Source organism: Pelophylax lessonae, assembly GCF_965119305.1.
Source record: "Pelophylax lessonae genome assembly, chromosome: 7".
In the NCBI taxonomy this organism is placed as follows: domain Eukaryota; kingdom Metazoa; phylum Chordata; class Amphibia; order Anura; family Ranidae; genus Pelophylax; species Pelophylax lessonae.
In genome coordinates, this window is record NC_138774.1 from 145601752 (window position 1) to 145620861 (window position 19110).

The window sequence follows — 19110 nt, forward strand, 5'->3', positions numbered from 1 at the left end:
TATAATCAGATAGGCAGCATTCACACCTGAGTAGAGCGACTTCTAGGGTTTTTTCTTTTTCTTAAGAGTTTTTTAACCGTTTCAGAAGTGTTTGAGAAGTGTTTTAGAAGTGATTTAGAAGTTTAGAAGTTTCTGCTGTTTGAGCAGAAAATGCAGGACAAAATGCCCATAATAAACTCATGTTGCAAATTTTCAGACATTCCCATTGAAGTCTATAGGGCCCAATCTGCCTCCAATCTGCCAAAAAGCTCATGTACTTTTAAGAGCGACAGGCATTTTGCTTCAGGTAACAGAATGCTCAGATGTGAAAAATAGACTTACTGGTTAGTTCACCAGATGAAAATAGAAGAAAGAAAGCCTAAAAAAAAGGAAACAAATACCACCATCACATCTAAGAATTAGTATGCTTCAATATAAAAATAAAGGTTTGCTTTTGGGTTTAATACTGCTTTAGGTGCAAGAAAGTCAATCAGATATGAACTAAATTATAAACCTAGTCACAACCGGTTCTTGATATTATAAAATATCATAGCCGAGTATGAAGATTTGGGTTTTAAAGTAGTTATCATTACCCGACTGACATTATAGACAGTTAAAGCGGTAGTATACTCCGCTATTTGACTTTTACCTGTAGGTACAATTAATATCTCCTAAACTTGCACAGTTTAGGAGATATTCGCCATGCATGCAGCCGCTGACTCCAGAGGCGCATGCGCTCTGAAGGTCCGGCGGACCTTCAGAGCTCCTTGCCGGTCCTTGCCGGAAAGTGAAACTCCCGCGCACATGCGCCACTCACAGCCCTGGAGTGGCAGAACCAGGACGAGGCGCCAAGGCAACATGACAGCGCCCTTAGCGGGGCTTCGTTTTAATGTAATTATTTCATAATGAGCTAGTATGCGATGCATACTAGCTCATTATGCCTTTGTCCTGCAGGTTTTTTTTTTTTACTGAGTATACAACCACTTTAACTGTAACAGACACCCGTGAAAGACAATATAAGGTTTCTGGAAACCCAGCTACACAGAAACAACAGCTTTATATAACCTTTATTGATAGCATGGGGAGATGAGCAATTGGTTAATTAGTAGCAGTTTATTCTTAAATAGATGTTATCAAACAAGAATTTAAACATATTTCATGTTTATTGTTAATGACTTTCCCCTATATGTTTTTGAGAGTTAGGAGAAAAAAAAACTAATCAATTAGTATCTTCCAGGGTAACTGTTCCTTTAATAAAAAATAAAAATGGGTACCTTCTCCCCCTCATGAAAAACACAGTGTGAACTTTCAATTATTAACAATATTGTGCCTCGCAAATACCCATGATTCCCCAGTATTTCATGGCCAGAATTTCTATAGATTGGCAAATAAAAATGGGATTTATCTCCACTGGGAAATATGGAAATGTATTACTTTGAAAATGGTATATAGGCTTTTCTTGAATCATAGATTAGGGTAATTCTACTAAACTTTCTAGATTGACCCCATCCATGCAGTTGCGGAGATATAATTACCGGTGAGGGAGGAGGTAGAGCTGGAATTTTTATCAATGGTGGGTAAGGTGGCAAGGATGGGATCAGTCATCATATTAGGGGACTTCAACTTTCCCGACATTGACTGGGAAGAGGGGACTGCACACTCACTAAAGGTCGGTCTCTTCAGGAAAACCTTACAGGAAAACTACATGTCTCAGTTGGTGGTTTCTCCTACTAGAATGAATGCAGTGCTGGATCTATTAATTACTAATGACCCAGATCTAATCTCAGATGTAGGAGTCAAGGGCAACTTGGGTTCTAGCGATCACAGGATGATCACATTTAGCGTAAATAACAATATAGCAAGGCAAGAGGGGAACATAAGAACCCTAAACTTCAGAAGGGCAAACTTCCCAAAACTGTGCTCCATGATAGAGGAAATAAACTTGGACCAAACACTAGGAACACTGACCACGGAGGAAAAATGGGAATGATTAAGGAACATATTAAACAATAGCATCACACAGTGCATTCCTATGGGAAATACATTTAGAAGAGCCAAACCTGGCTGGATTAACCGTAATGTAAAAAAACGTATTAGTGAAAAAAAATGGCATTAAAGAAATATAAAATCGGAGAGCACATTATTGACTTTCCAGCAATACAAGGAATCAAATAAGAAATGCAAATACGAAATCAAAATGGCTAAAATCAACTTTGAGAGACAAATAGCAGAGGAAAGTAAAAAGAACCCTAAAAAATTATTAAATATATCAACAGCAAAAAAACAAGGTCAGAGCATGTTGCACACATAATTAACGATGATGGGAGGATGGGTACAGAGGGCACTGAAAAGGCAACTGTGCTAAATGATTTCTTCTCCTCAGTCTTTACACAAGAAAAGGAGGGGTACACTGATCATGACTGTACGGTTAGCAGTAATTCACAGGACATGCCGCTATGGCTAACAGAGGGTGAAATCAGGGAAAGCCTGGATAAAATTAACACAAGTAAATCACCAGACCCGGAGGGTGTACATATGAGGGTACTCAAAGAACTCAGTAAGGTTATATCAAGACCACTGTTCCTGATCTCTGCAGATAGTATTTTGACAGGAAATGTACAAGGTGACTGGAGGAAAGCTAACGTGATACCAATATTCAAAAAAGGGCAGAGGCATGTACTGGAAAATTATAGGCCGGTCAGCCTGACGTTAATAGTATGTAAACATCTGGAGGGGATGATAAGGAACTATATCCAAGAATTTGCTAAAGACAACAACATCATCAGTAGTAATCAGCACGGGTTTACAAAAGGGCGTTTTTGTCAAACCAATCTGTTAACATTCTACGAGGAAATGAGCTGTTAGCTAGATAGGGGGAGACCAGTGGATGTGGTGTACCTGGATTTTGCTAAGGCGTTTGATACACTTCCCCACAAATGCTTAATTTATAAAATAAGGTCTGCAGGCATCGACCACAAGGTTTGCTCTTGGATACAAAACTGGTTAAAGGGGTGTGTCCAAAGGGTGGTAATAAATAATGCATACTCAGACTGGTATGGGGTGGTAAGTGGGGTCCCCCAAGGCTCAGCCTGGGAACAATTTTGTTCAATCTATTCATAAATAGCATTGAGGACGGGATCAGTAGCTCGATATCAGTTTTTGCAGATGACACAAAAGTAGGGCAATAACTTCACATCGTGAGGCAGAAATCTTACAGAATGACCTGAACAAAATAACAGAGTGGGCAACTACATGGCAAATGAGGTTTAATGTGGAGAAGTGTAAGGTATTGCACTTGGGGACTAAAAACATAAACGCCTAATACACTTTGGGGGGGACCCCTGGGGGAATTAAAAATGGAGAAAGATCTGGGAGTCTTAGTGGAAGATAGACTTAGTAATAGCATGCAATGTCAAGCTGCAGCTGCCAAAGACGGCAGAATATTAGCTTACATAAGGAAGGGGATATATTCCAGAGATAAAGCTACCTTTATAAAACTCTGGTCCGACCACATCTGGAGTATTCTGTTCAGTTCTGGTCGTCAATCCTCAGAAGGGATGTGTTGGAACTGGAGAGAGTCCAGAGGAGAGCAACTAAACTGATCAGAGGATTGGAAGACCTTAATTATGAAGAGCGCTTACAAGCACTTGATTTATTCTCCCTGGAAAGGAGACACCTGAGAGGGGACATGATAGCGATATACAAGTACCTCAATGGTGATCTCAGCATAGAAAAAAAACTATTCAGTCGTAACGAATGCATGAGGACACGTGGCCATACAATACGATTAGAGGAGAAGAGATTTAACCTCAGGCTACGCAGGGGTTTTTTTACAGTAAGGGCTACAAGATTGTGGAATTCTCTACCACAAGTGGTAGTAACTGCAGGGAGTATGGCTACTTTTAAAAACTCTTGGACATAAATCTCAAGGATCATAACATTCAGGGGTATGTGAGATGATTGCGTCCACACATACCAACACAGGTTGAACTGGATGGACTGTTGTCTTTATTCAACCTCAACTACTATGTAACTACGTAACATATGTTGTCAGCCTTGGAACTCAATGATTACAAAAATTACTTTAATGACAACTGTCTAAGGGGAGATTTACCTCACTTTGGAGAGATTTCCTCCTACTTCCTGTTGAGTCTACAGGACATGAAGTGAAGGTAAATCTCTCAATTGGGACAAAGGTAGCAAAAAACTGACAGAAGTTTCATTCCCAACTCTATTTAAAATGGAAAAAAAAGTTTTAGGTACACTTTAACTATTGCAGATATAAGTAGTTGTTTTGTAGTGCCCCTTGCGATTGAAATATGTTGTATAGAGTAATGCATTAATAAAGGTTAAATCATATTTAAAAATGAAAAAGGTCAAAGCAAATGTAAAAATGGAATGGCTAAATATGAAATAACTGTGTTTGCTTCACATTGTTATTTCACAAGAATGGCATCTGATAAGAGCTACAAAATAAATATGATAGTAAGTTTGTTATAGACCAGAAATGATATACCATATGTTAAACAGGTACAATCATTTATGATAAATTAGAAATCCTTTTAGGAGAAAGGAAGAGAATGGATGTATATTTTGGAAGGCACAATTTAACGGTATTTGGACCATCACTGTTCAGTGCACAACTGGCACATTTTTTACAGAAATGATGGATAACTCACCTTAAAAGCCATAAATTTGTGGTATGGCTTTGGCGCCCATGCATATACTTCTACAGAGTTCTTCAGAGCAATAACAAGGAATTTTATTCTTTCATATTTAACTACGATGAAACAAAAAATATTGTTGTTAACGGTACATAAAAAATTTGCACTAAGATGTGTAGCATAGAATTACTTTATCTCTGCCAGTAAAGTTAAACAGACAAATCAAGAAAACCTATTAATTAAATGAACTTTCTATAGTCAATGATTTAAGAAATAACCATCAGTATGCATAAGAAAATTACATGATGTTAAATACCATGTACCTGCTTACAATGAAGACCTTGAAAGCTATGTTACTAGTTATAGAAAATGTAGATCTGCCTGCTGGGGGGTTATGGATATCCTATATGATATTTGCTTTCAGAAGCTCTGGAGACATGTCCCTGAATGCATCATTGTAGCACCATCAGCAGTCACTGCACTCACATAAAAAATGTACAAATACTCCTCATGTGGGCAATGCTCTAGTCCCATGTTACACTCAGTATGGAAGTTGTACCAGGATCCACTGGAGTGAAAGTACGCACCAGGTAATCCAATATCCTTATGTGTTAACTTACATGATTATATTTTCAACGTGTGCATAAACCATATTTTCCATTTATTACAACAGTGTTGCTGAGTCAATGCAGTACCTTACCCTGCACTTTCACTAAGAATAATGTTCTATTCTGTTTGAAATCTGATTAGTTGCTATGTAGGAAACATTGTAGCACTTTTTAACCATTCAATTGATTGCTGTAAGGTCATCCCTTCCAGCTACCCCATTGCAGACAGGCTGCAGGAATATTTTGCCAAATCCCTGTTAAGCCTATTTAGGAAATGCTCTGGCCATCTGGGGAGCCAACTATGGTGGTAATGAAACCTGCTGCCATGATTTCTTGGGGTACCTTCTGGCAAGATCTGGGAAGGAACCATTCGATATTTAAAATCTTGAATAAATCAAAATGAATCATCTTCCTACCATACTACCTATATGCCACATACAGTACATTCAAAGAATAATCAGTCTTGAATATGGCAAAAAGTTGGTGACACTGGCCATTTTAAAAGGAGTGTATCACCTGTGCAACAAACTTATCCTGTGTAGTAGAACTACAGTCATGTTTAACCTCCCTGGCGGTCTGATTATATACAGATTTCTGTGCTTAAAGCGTTACATTCTTTTGCATGGAAATCTGTTGTTTTGCATTTTAAAACTCACCTTCCCCTGTGATCCCCCGCCGTCCTCCCGCTGTGTGCTCGGCCGATGCCGGCACCTGGCCTCCTGCTTCCCTTCCCTGCGAGCATTGCGACACAGGGGGTTGCAACTGGCGGCAATTTAAAAAATGTAAGTACACTAAATTACATGATACAAAGTTGGGATCCTAATGGATTACACTGTATCATGCCATTTCACCACAGGATTGCATCTGGTGACTTTTCCAGTGCCCTGCCTGTGATTTTTCAGTTCTTTGTGCCTGGAAAATTGAGAACGATCATAGCGTCCAAAGACATTTTTTTTTTTACGCAAAAGCGCTTTTAAACGAACTGGAAAACAGCGACAGCGAAACTGAGTTACTTGAAGAACTAAGCGATAGCGATTCGTGGGGAAATTCGCCATCAGGTACCGAAAGTGATGACAGCGACAATTCTGAGGTCTCTTTCTGGCACATAGCTCCGCTGGAAATTTGGAAGAATCATTCGATATACTTCCCAAATTCCACAAGCTATGTGCCAGAAAGAGACATCAGATTTGTCGCTGTCGTCACTTTCCGTACCTGATGAGGAATTTTCCCACGAACCGCTATCGTTCAGTTCATCAAGCAACTCTTTTTCGCTGTCACTGTTTTCCAGTTCATCTAAAAGCGCTTTTGCGCAAAAAGAATGCTTTTTGGACTCCATGGTCATTCAAAATTTTCCAGGCACAGAGCAATGGAAAAGCACAGGCAGGGCACTGGAAAAGTCACCAGGTGCAATTCTGTGCTGGAATGGCATGATACAGTGTGATCTGTTAGGATCACAGCTTTGTATCATGTCATTTGCGTTTTTACACTTTTGAATTTGCCGCCGGTTCCGCCCCCCTGCATCGCAACGCTTGCAGGAGAAAACCGGAAGGCAAGTTCTGGCAATAGGCCATGTACAGAGCGGGCAGAGACTGTCAGGATGCCGGGGAGGACGGCGGGGGAGCGCAGGAAAGGTGAGGAACATTGTGGGGTAATCCCGAGTGTGGCTTGGGGTTACCGCTTTTAGTATTTGAAGTTGACCCCGAGCCACACTCAGGAATACCACTAGGAGGGTTATTAAAGCATTATACACTGCTCAAAAAAATTAAAGGAACACATTGAAAACACATCAGATCTCGATGGGGAAAATATCATGCTGGATATCTATACTGATATGGACTGGGTAATGTGTTAGGAATGAAAGGATGCAACATTGTTTGATCAAAAAGAAAATGATCAACCTACAGAGGGCTGAATTTAAAGACACCCTTAAAATCAAAGTGAAAAAATGATGCATAGTCCATTTTGCTGAAATTTCATTGCAGCAACTCAGAATGGCACTCAGTAGTTTGGAGGCCCCCATATGCTTATATGCATGCCTCACAACATTGGGGCATGCTCCTTTTGAGACAATGGATGGTGTCCTGGGATATTTCCTCCTAGATCTGGAGCAGGGCATCACTGAGCTCCTGGACAGACTGAAGTGTAACCTGGTGGCGTCAGATTGACCGAAACATAATGTCCCAGTGGTGTTCTATAGGATTTAGGTCAGACGAGCGTGGGGCCATTTAATGGTATCAATTCCTTCATCCTCTGGGAACTGACTGCACACTCTCGCCACATGAGGCTGGGTATTGCCAGTGTAGGGTCTCGCAATGGGTCAAAGGATTTCATCCCAATACCTAATGGCAGTCAGGGTGTCATGGTGTAGCCTGTAGAGGTCTTTGTGTACCTCCATGGATATGTCTCCCCAGATCATCACTGACCCACCACCAAACCGGTCATGCTGTTACAGGCAGCATAACATTCTCCACTGCTTCTCCAGACCCTTTGACGTCTGTTACATGTGCTCTGGCTGAACCTGCTCTCATCTGTAAAAAACACAGGGTGTTCATTGGCAAATGCTAATCAAGCTCCACAGTGAAGGGCAGTGAGCACAGGGCCCACTAGAGGACATTGGGCCCCTGGCCACCCTCATGAAGACTGTTTCTGATTGTTTGGTCAGAGACATTCACACCAGTGGCCTGCTGGGGGTAATTTTGTAGGGCTCTGGCAGTGCTCATCCTGTTCCTCCTTGCACAAAGGAGCAGAAACAGGTCCTGGTGATGGGTTAAGGCCCTTCTATTCCCTGTCCAGCTCTCCTAGGGTAACTGCCTGTCTCCTGGAATCTCCTCCATGCTCTTGAGACTGTGGTGGGAGGCACAGCAAATCTTCTGGCAATGGCACGTATTGATGTGCCATCCTGCAGGAGTTGGAATGCCTGTGCAACCTCTACAGGGTCCAGGTATCGCCTCATGCTACCAGTAGTGACCCTAGCTGAATGCAAAACTAGAGAAAAACAGTCAGAAAAGATGAGTAGGGAAAAAAATGTCAGTGGCCCCCACCTGTAAAACCATTCTGTTTTAGAGGTCGTCTCATTGTTGCCCATCTAGTGCCCCTGTTGTTACTTTCATTAGAACCAAAACAGCTGAAATTGATTAACAACCCCCTCTGCTACTTAATTGACCAGATCAATCTCCCAGGAGTTTAACTGACTTGATGCTATATTCTGACTAAAAAGTGTTCCTCTAATTTTGTGTGCAGTGTAGTGTAACAGCATTGAATAAGGGGATAAAATAATTTGTTAAACGTGGTTGCTAACTATCTTGAATGTAAAAATGCAAGGGTGAACAGTACCCTTAAAGGTATGTGAAAGATCAAAAACAAATTATTAAACTGATTGGTTCTTTATATTGTCTGGTATAGTAGTGGTATGGCATAGAGATGACCCAACAAAGTTAGGTCAATGGACGAGTATAATTCAGACAAGAAACGTATTGTGAATGAAAAGAGACACTTCATTAGAGAGGTCTATGCAAGATTAAAGAGAGGTTAAAATTAAAATGCATAAGTAGTAGGTCTGAATTATGACTGTAGACCTTTAGGGTATGTACCTTAATGACAGTTGGAAAGGATTGTCAAAGAAAAAAAAAATGTTCTCATTGCTATTTAGTTTTATTTGTCCAGTGGGAAGGCTTTTGGCAACAATGAAACAATGCAACCAATAAATCAATTAAAGATGACTTATCAATACTCTAGTTTGTGTCAAAGTGGAAGTCTTTGCAAACTGGTATTATAAACTAATATTCCAGCATTCCTCTTCTCCCTCAGCCCCCCCCCCCCCCGTTCACTCAGTTAATGTGGACCCAGTGCTGATGGAGAGGAATAGGGGAGGGGAAAACAAGGATGCTCTGCAGGCACCCGACATCCTCCTAATCAACTGATGACATCATAGGTAGAGATGTACCGAACGGTTCGCCAGCGAACTTCGAACGTTCGCGTTCGCCGCTGCGGGCGAACATATGCGATGTTCGGTCCGCCTCCTATACATCATCATTGAGGCAAACTTTGACCCTGAACATCACAGTCAGCAGACACATTCCAGGCCAATCAGCATACCTCCCTCCCACACCCTCCCACCTCCTATAAATAAGCAAGGGCAGCATCCATCTTAGATCATTTCTGTGTTACTGAGAGCAGGGAAAGTGCTGGTGCTGCTGCTGCTGTTATAGCTGGGGACAGTTCCCGGTCTTGTTAGCCAGTGTTCTTGGTACACTCCTGCTGTAAGGACAGCACCCCAAAAAGCCCTTCCTAGGGCTGGTATTTGAGGGTTTTTTTGGATATATATATATATATATATATATATATATATATATATATATCTATTGTCCCCAAAAGCCCTTTTGAGGGCTGGTATTTGTGTAATTTATTTTGTTCTGTGATATATATATATATATATATATATATATATATATATATTGTCCCCAAAAGCCCCTTTGAGGGCTGGTATTTGAGTATTTTTTAATATATATATATATATATATATATATATATATATATATATATGTAGCATGTCCAGAACCAGAAAAAAAAGATCATATAGGTGTAAAAGGGGTTCCCACCATCCCTGCTCTACTGAAAAATAATCTTTTTTTCTGGTTCTGGACATGCTACAGAGCTGAAACTTCACAAGTACACTTTTTAGACCCCCTAGACACTAAATCACACAAAAAAAGTTCTTAAAAATTGTCATTTTTGATAGAGAGCCAATTATTGGAAAACTTAAAAAAAAAAAAAAAAAAAAAAAAACTTAAAAAAAAAAATTTCTTTGGATTTATTGTCTGGGGGGTCTAAAAAGTGTACCTGTGAAGTTTCAGCTCTGTAGCATGTCCAGAACCAGGAAAAAAAATAGAATCAGGGTTAGGGCTAGGGTTAGGGTTAGGGTTAGGGTTAGGGTTAGGGCTAAGGTTAGGGTTATTTTTAGTGCTTAGGGTTAGAGTTAGAGGGGTAATTTTAAGGGTATTTTTAAGCCTAGCCATAAAAATAACCCTAACCCTAACCCTAACCCTAACCCTAACCCTAGCCCTAACCCTAACCCTAGCCCTAACCCTAACCCTAGCCCTAGCCCTAATTCGTAATTTTTTCTGGTTCCGGACATGCTACAGAGCTGAAACTTCACAGGTATACTTTTTAGACCCCCCAGATGCTAAATCCAAAGATTTTTTTTATTTTTATTTTTTTTAATTTTTCCAATAATTGGCTCTCTATCAAAAAATTACAATTTTTAAGAACTTTTTTTGTGTGATCCCTCTCCGGCATGCCACAGTCCAGGTGTTTGTCCCCTTGAAACAACTTTTCCATTACTATTGTGGCCAGAAAGAGTCCCTGTGGGTTTTAAAATTCGCCTGCCTATTAAAGTCTATGGCGGTTCGCAATGTTCGCCGTGTGCCGATGTTCGCGTTCGCCGTTCGCGAACAGCGAATTTTATGTTCGCGACATCACTAATCATAGGATGCTAGGACATTGGCAGCTGGAAGGTTATAAAGGTATTTAATGAAAGCCTGTGACTCTGTAACTAAAAGGCAGACTTGATTCACCTGCTAGGTGTACAGAATTGTTGGGTAATTTTTAGGCATCTTGCTAAGGCACCTGAAGGCACCCTGGTTGAAAAAAGCTGAAAAAGGCTGAGTTAGAGCAATATCACCCCAATGGCTTGTAACAAGTAACTATGTATGCCATTGATCTGTTTGGTTGACGCAGGCAGCTACATTGCTCAATAGGCGGCAAATTTCCCGTCTTGTGTCACCTCAAATAAACTGTAAATCATTCTTTCAACTCTTTTAACAATAATATAAGAAAATAACCTACTATATAATTTCCTTTTATTCACACAAAGTAAAAGTTTATTTCGGCTTATTAAGTGACATGCAGGATCATTATCAGTAACTGAAGTGCTTTATCACACTAATTGAGTGCAGCAAATTACAATTGGGCTGAAGCCCACATAGTATTTATATTATAATTAGGCATTTCTTGGAATTAGCTGGATTAAAATATTGGGAACACCTACACGTTGAAACAGTTCTATAGACCAAATGCAAATGACCAGGTTTTTTTCTTTATTGTGTTACGAGGTGAACATCTGCTTTGGAACTATAGCAAAATGCCATTATGTGGTTTATTTTTTATTCCATCTCATTTTAGATTCAATTCAGGTTTCATGTGCCTAATTAGAATTCAGCTGAAAGTTTCTAAAGAAAAGAAAGTGGTCCAGGTTGGTCTAGTTTTTTGTACACAATGACCAGTTATGGAAAAGTGGACTATGAAAATTTAAAAAGCAGAGGATCATCACAGAAAGCTATCAAACTGTAAGTCTCTGGACTACCAAGATCTGTGCTTCCAGACTTATTACCCAAGTACATTTCTTTATTTAGGGAACATAAAAAGTTTTTGACAACCTTAATGTAAAGCTCCCGCTTGGGATTTATGCAACATTGATTGTCAGTCCACCATGATCCACACTGTGATCTGGAAGCATTTAGAAACCTTGACAACATTTTTAGCTGGCCTCTCCTAACTGCATATACTACATTTTTTTGAACTGAATAGAACAGAATGTTTACTTACCAACTTTGTAGTGTACACAGCCTTCCAAATCTCCTACAGAGACCCATCCTTGCTTCTTCTCCACATCGGGATCATTGCGCAGAATTTTATTTCTCAGCCAGGACAAGTAATAAACCCTGAGCTTGTTTTTTTTGCCTTCAGTGGAAAAAAATACAGAAATATCTAAGTTTGAGTTGGCACTTACTGTAAAAGAATATTGACACAATTGGAAAAGGATATTACAGGGCCAATGCATGAAGATACGAAAGAAGCTAACTGGTATGGCGAGCAGCTCGTGTCTAAGGGTCATGTGCACAGTACACTGGGGTTTGTGTTATAAATCCCCATTGTCAGCTGTCTGACTGAGCCATTGACTGGAACAGATGCCACAGCAATAAAAGCACAAGAACAAGGAGAAAGTGCACTAGTATTGCACAATAAAAAGATCTTCATGAACACAGAGAGTGGGATCATAATAATGAATAGCAAATATACAACAGGACCTTTGGGTGTTTCTTAAATGCAAACCAAACTGAAAATACAGTCATTATCTCAAAATAAGAAAAAACATTTTTTTTAATCCAATATAATTGTATCAAAAATAGAATCTTTATTTTGCCGACTGCATTATGAGGTCACTTATGCTGGTTTTGTCAGGGTGTTGGCACCATTCTGAGTATATTTTTTACCAATTTCACAGCCCCAAACACAAGGACAACCAGCTTATTTAAGAAAGTTGCTGTAGGTGATGACGAAACGTGTTCCAGGATAATGATACTATCCTCTTCTATAGCCATGTGCCACTATTGATTGGCTTTACTGTCCTGGATGGGCATCTCCCAAGTGGGATGCCTTTATTGCTCTGGATAGACTTTTCCTACAGTGAAATGCTTTAAACTAGAGTTTGGGCCAATTGATTCCGTAAACTATAAATCATGTTACATCTATTCAAGGTCTGTCAATATTATGGATCATTTCCAAGCCTTAATGATGTGCACTTTTGTGACTATGTGAATTAATCAACTCAAAATATAATGGATGGGGACTCTGCAATCTATGCATTGTATGGCTCCTTGTAACCATCACTTTAAGGAATAACAGATAACCTCCATATTGATTGGCACCAAGTGTTTATATGACTATTCTATTTTAGTTGCAACAAATGATTATATATTCTCAAGAGATATCTTTTCTTGAGTGTACCCAAGGACTGTATTGAAAATGTTTCTTACTCTGCAGATGGCCATACAATATATCCAATATGATCCAACTCCTTTTTTAACAGGGCTTTTTTGCCTTACAATTGGATTCATTTGAGAACAGTTATGAGGGATGGGCTTGGGGGACCTGGTATCATACTATGTGATTTACAGTCTTCTGTGTTGCCATCTTTCTCTTACAGTGAAACTAGATTTTAGTAAATCTGATTTTTGGCACTTCAAAAAGCCCTCTATGACTAAGAGAACTTGGCCTAGTTTAGATATAAATCTGGTGGAGACCTGCTTAATTTTTATGCAGAGCTGTTAAAAATATAGATGTGTGGGTATAATCATAATTTCAAGGCATACCGATGACTAAGGTGCTATAAACAATTTTCAGGTTGCTTTTCAGAGTCTAAATGACATATATAGTTATTCAGCGGTCTAGTGCATTTATGAAAAATCTTTACACTGCTGGGATGGACTTCAGCTATATACTGTATGTATATAGATTGAAATACACTGATACATTTGAGCCTATCCCTGACAAAGGATAATAGCTGATTGGATTATTGTCTCTCATGGATTGGGATTTTAAAACTACCCCGCTTTTTTTTTTTTTTTTTTCAGTTTTTTGTAATTGCTTTTAAAATGTGTTGGGTAGGTTAAAGTTAATTTCCCTAGGGGAAGGATTATTCTATTTTTTTATACAATTGTGTGTTTTGGAAAATAAAATTTGCTTTTGTTTGTAATTAAGAAACACCCGATGCTCCTGTTGTATATTTGCTGTTTTATTGATCTTGGAGTCAGGATATGTGTCTGTTTTTTTTTCCTATTTAGAGTATTTTGGCTTCAGATATGGGTCAGCATAATCACAGTCCATAACGAAGATGACTAAAATGGCACAAAGGAAACAGAATATTAACAGATTTTTTAGAAGGCAACAATACATTTACATACTGTATGTCTTTAAAGTTGATGTGCGTGTAAAGGCAGGTGTCCCAATACTTTTGATAATATAGTGTATATGTATAAGTTTCTCAAAACACTAATACTTCACAGCTCCATGTGTCAATTCGATTTGCCTTATGTGGCTATGTCACAAATGTTTAAATTAAGCAACAATTTAAACATCCAAAATTGTATCTGACCTGAAATAGTAATCAGGATATTTAGTCCTTCCAGTACATCCATTTGGTAAAATCGTCTTCTGCTAATAAGTGAATAAACTCTGCCTTGCCCACTTCTATCCAGCAGCCATAGACCATGTTCAGTTCCAACCAGAAGGTTAACACCTGGCACATTAAAACATAGGAAAAGTGTTACATACAGCAATGTAAGATTTTCACATAGTTCTGTAACATGGCAAAGGTAGCCTTATTGATTAGAATCTTCTGAGGGCAATTACATGTTGCCATATGTGAAGCCACTTTCCTGCCTGATCCATGAATTTGGCATTAGGTCAAACCCTGAGCTTTGGCTGAAGGTTTGTAACTGAGAAATGGTACTTTGTCCCTACAGGATAAGGAAGGTTTGAATTAAGACTTATATAGTACAGAACAAAGATGTTAAAAAGTGTTCTTAAAATAGATGCTGTAACCCAGAGTTACAACTGAGGGCCAAGCCACCTGTATATAAAACATCCCTCAATAAATATTGTACAATGAGGTTATAGGTATAGGTTATATTTTACAATATAGGTTTAGTGAGCTCTAATGGAAATGGCTGGAGAAAAGAAAAAAGCATAGGTAGGACTGCATGTAACCTAGCAAAACTCACCCCAGAGAGCAGCACAAAGGATCTCAGAATTAAATTTCTTCTTATACTTGCGAATCTCAGGACTGTCACTCTGAGGACGAATATTTGTTGGATTAACATTGACAACTGATCCTTTCCTTGCATTTTCTCTGCGGAAAGGCTCCACTTTTATACTGCTAGCTAAATAAATAAATAAAAAAGACAAGAATGTATTACAAGGGGGCTGCTCGTAATAGACCATAGTGTATTAATACTTTTATTTGAAGGTTAGTAATCTGCATAACAAAAGACACCGAAATGTTTGCAAATGTTTGCATTTAAAATAAAATAAAAAAATATTTCTGCAAGATAAGACTACTCCTTTAAATTTTTTCTTTCACTTTTCGTGTGACCTATTTGCATAAACGTTTTGCAAGGTAATTGGGGATACAGCATAGTTTTTGGCTTGTATGCTAAACTAGCCCTAAGCTATACAGTCTCACAGTCAAGAACAGAAGCAAAAGTAGAAGCTGCAACTTGATGTTTAAGCTACAGTGTCTTGTAATGATTCTTAGCAACTGCTGCTCCTCTTTCCTTAAAGCACTTAAAAAGTACTGAAAAATGTTTAAACGGTAGACATGGGCCAAACACCCCCCTGTTGGGCTCACAACAGAACTCCTGAACCGGGGAAATGTTCTAACCCAAACAGCGAACCCCATTGAAGTCTATGGGAGCCGAATAGGACAAATCAAAAGTGCCCATTTTGAAGGCTCATATGGAAGTAATTGGCCATAAAAGGGGTATGGGGGCTGGATACTGCCCTGGGGGGACATGTATCAATACAAAACATTTTTTCAAAAACAATTGTTTTTTCAGGAGCAATGATTTTAATGATGCTTAAAGTGCAACAATAAAAATGAAAAATTATTTTAAATATAGTGCCTGGGGGGTCCCCTTAGTCTGCCTGTAAAGTGGCGCATCTGTAGCATATATAGAACATACTGCAACAAAATTGACATTTCCAAAGAAAAGAAAATGAGTCAAATCCAATTTAAATTGACTCGCGGTTACAATTGCTGGCATCCGGCTATTGAAAAAATAAAGAAGAAAACAGCATGGGGTACCCCCCAAAATCCATTCCAGGCCCTTACCTGAGCATGCAGCGTGGCATGTCAGGAAAAGGGGGGGATTGAGCGAGTGCCCTCCCTCCTGGACCATACCAGGCCACATGCCCTCAACATTGGGGGATGGGTGCTCTGCCCCCCCCACCCCAAAGCACCTTGTCCCCATGTTGATGTTGAAGGGCCTCGTCCCCACAACCGTGGAAGTTCCTGCCCCCCCCATGTGAATGAGTATCGGGTACATAGTAGCCCTATCCATTCACCAAAAAAAAGCGTACAGAAAAATAAAAACGTGAGACATGTTTTTGACAAATCCTTTATTAAAAAAAAATAAAAAATAGTGTCCCTCAATGTAAATCCATTGTCAATCACACCACCTGCCGAACCCAAAAAATAAAACTAAAAAACAACGATCTCCCTTCTGGGATGGCTGGCCACTGAATGTCTCCTCTGCCCTTTCACAGTTCTTATATAGGTAGGGGCGGGGCCTCCTGCCAGCATCACCTGGTGGGTCCACCCCATTGTGACGTCACCAGGCCAGCATGCAGCGGTCCATGATGTTACAAGGGGGGCGGGGCCACCAGGGGATGTTGTCAGATGACCCTGCCCTTACTTATATAAGATTTGTCAAAGCGCAGAGGAGGCAATCGGCGGGCGGCCATCCCAGAAGGAGGATCATTGTTTTTTTATTTTTTGGGTCGGGGGGCATGATTGATTATGGATTTACATTGAGAGACACTATTTTTTTTATTTTTTAATAAAGGATTTTGTCAAAAACTTTTCTCCTGTTTTTATTGTTTTTTGTACACTTTTTGGTGGGTGGGTAGGGGTACTATGTACCCGATACTCATTTACATAGGAGGGGTCCCCCTTGCTAAAGGGGGCTTCCAGATTCTGATAAGCCCCCCGCCCACATCCCCCAAAACCAAACAGATGAGGCCCTTGTCCCCATCAACATGGGGACAAGGTGCTTTGGGGTGCCTTTGTTTACCAGCTTTTTTTTTTTTTTTTTTGTGCAGGCGGGAAGCCCATTGACAGCTTATTTTTTTTTGTTTGTTTTTGTTACTTGTCCCTGTTCTGAGTAATTTATCCTCTTGGCCCCTGTGACATCATCATAGATACTAAGGGGCTAAAAAATACTTTACCCATAACAGCCAGAAGGTGGGATCGATAGGGCTTCCTACATTAATCCAGGTAACTAGGGCACCTATCAGAACTTTTTTTCCCCATATCCCTTTTTATGTGCAGACTACACAGGCTCATGAAAATGAGTGGGTGTGCAGGCTTCACTAGGCCAAATTTGCTGGCAGCATAACTGTATGCTTCACTGACACACTGGTGGGGTAGGGGCTAACATAGCAGAGCAGGTTTTGGGTAAAGATGAGGGGTGAAGTAATACTAAACAACCTGAAGTCTTGCTAATGAGATAAGAGACAGATACAGACTTGGACACACTCTTCTTATACCAGCTTTCACATTCCTGGAAACACTAAATAACTCTACCCAGACTGGCTGCAACTCCAGAACTTTCTGCATACTATCCATGAGTGAGTGGATGTTCAGGCTGGAGGTTCTGCAGTCCTTTTTCCTGGAAGTTGTCTATCATCTAGAAGCCAGGTATGCTAGCTTCGAGTATATAGCAAGCAGGAGTGTAGTTGACCAAATGCACAGCCATACAAAGCTAACTTATGGGACTGGTCACATGTACAGGTAATGGGAACTCTGCCACAATCTAAAGGAAACACACTTCTCCTGAAGTTTACTGCATACTGAAGCAAGTTTAATAAGAAAACCTGGAGGATTTCATCATACCAAAGGTGAGGGATACATTTTGGAATATATTTGTCCATGCTAAGAGTTCAGCTTTCAAGCCAAACTCCAGGAGTTCAGCCAATCTGTAAAATGTGCTAGTATATTTTGAGTTCAGTCCAATGAGGTGCATTGAACCTTGTGCACTTATATGACTGTTTTATGGACTTATCTGACAGTTCTGAGAGTACAGTCATCACTACACTCCCGAAGCTCTGACAGGAGAGACATTGTCTTCTCACACACAGCATCTCTGCCCGCCCCTCTCTTCTGCTGCCCGTTCACAGAAGCCTTTGTATTTTGTGAATGAGTTTACATAACACAAAGTGCTCTTTGATTGGGTAAGAGGAAGGGAGGAGTGGGTGGAGTGGCTGCATGCAGTTCTGCAACTGCTGGAGCCAAGACCAAAAGGTAAAGTGTAGGAGCATCAGAAGTATAGCAATAGCTATGCTCCACGCACACCTTAAAAATTAAAATGATAAATTAAAGCTCTAAGTCTATGAGGTGGCATGCACCTTGTTGGACTCAATCCTTAGTGACCCAGAACATTTTCCAAAGTGGCTAAATTCCTGAAGCTCAGCTGTAAGGTTTAGTTAGAAGAGAAATTAGCAAGCAATGTGTGCTTGCTAAGTGTTGATTGGCAGGTGTCAGCTGTCAGTTGGCAGTCAATAGTGGTAGTACACTTGGCATCTTACAAGCATAGCTTAGCAGCACAGGTGAGCAGAATAATTTAGCACACAGTTGTTTTGCTTTCATCTACTACAACCAGCTTAAAAAGTAAACTGCACCTATTAAGAGGTTGTAAACCCCCCAAAAAAATGTTTTTTTCTTTTTGCAACCTGCAAGAGAAACACATAATGAGCTAGTATGCATCACATACTAGCTCATTATGAAATACTTACCTTAGAACGAGTCCCCGCCGTGCCGTCCGCTTACCTGTATGACGGGCGACATGTCCAGTCACCCTTCTTCTGGGATCGCGGCATCCAGCCATCTGATTGGCCGGAGCCGCGGTGACGTCACACCCGCGCATGCCCGTGGGAGCCGACGGTCACGGCGCGGAGCACTGAAGGAACGGCACGAGCGGCCGTTCCTTCAGAGCGCATGCGCCAGTGACGTCACTGGCTGCATGTAAGGTAAATATCTCCTAAACGGTACATGTTTAGGAGATATTTACAGTACCTATAGGTAAGCCTTATCATAGGCTTACCCAGGGGAGGACTGGCAGCCTTGGGCCTGGGGGGCAAGTCCAGTCAAGTGGCCCATTGAACCACCGAGCTCACCATCTATGCCCACCTGGTTTATAACGGATATTGATGTTATAAAGCAAGACAAATATGATACAATGTGGTAACATAATTTAATGTTAATAGCAACAAAGGAGGTTTAACAAAAATAATGCATCAATGCA

At 40.2% G+C, this 19110-nt stretch overlaps 1 protein-coding gene across 1 annotated transcript in view; it reads right to left on the reverse strand.

The window, feature by feature from the left end:
• NRK (Nik related kinase) overlaps window positions 1-19110 on the reverse strand; it is a 489556-nt gene that overhangs the window by 49493 nt on the left and 420953 nt on the right. Inside the window, exons 25-28 of the mRNA XM_082263406.1 lie at window positions 14812-14970; window positions 14184-14327; window positions 11855-11989; window positions 4659-4759 (exon numbers count right to left, since the gene is read on the reverse strand). Of these exons, the coding sequence (XP_082119532.1) occupies window positions 4659-4759; window positions 11855-11989; window positions 14184-14327; window positions 14812-14970 (539 nt within the window). The remainder of the gene's footprint in view (window positions 1-4658; window positions 4760-11854; window positions 11990-14183; window positions 14328-14811; window positions 14971-19110) is intronic.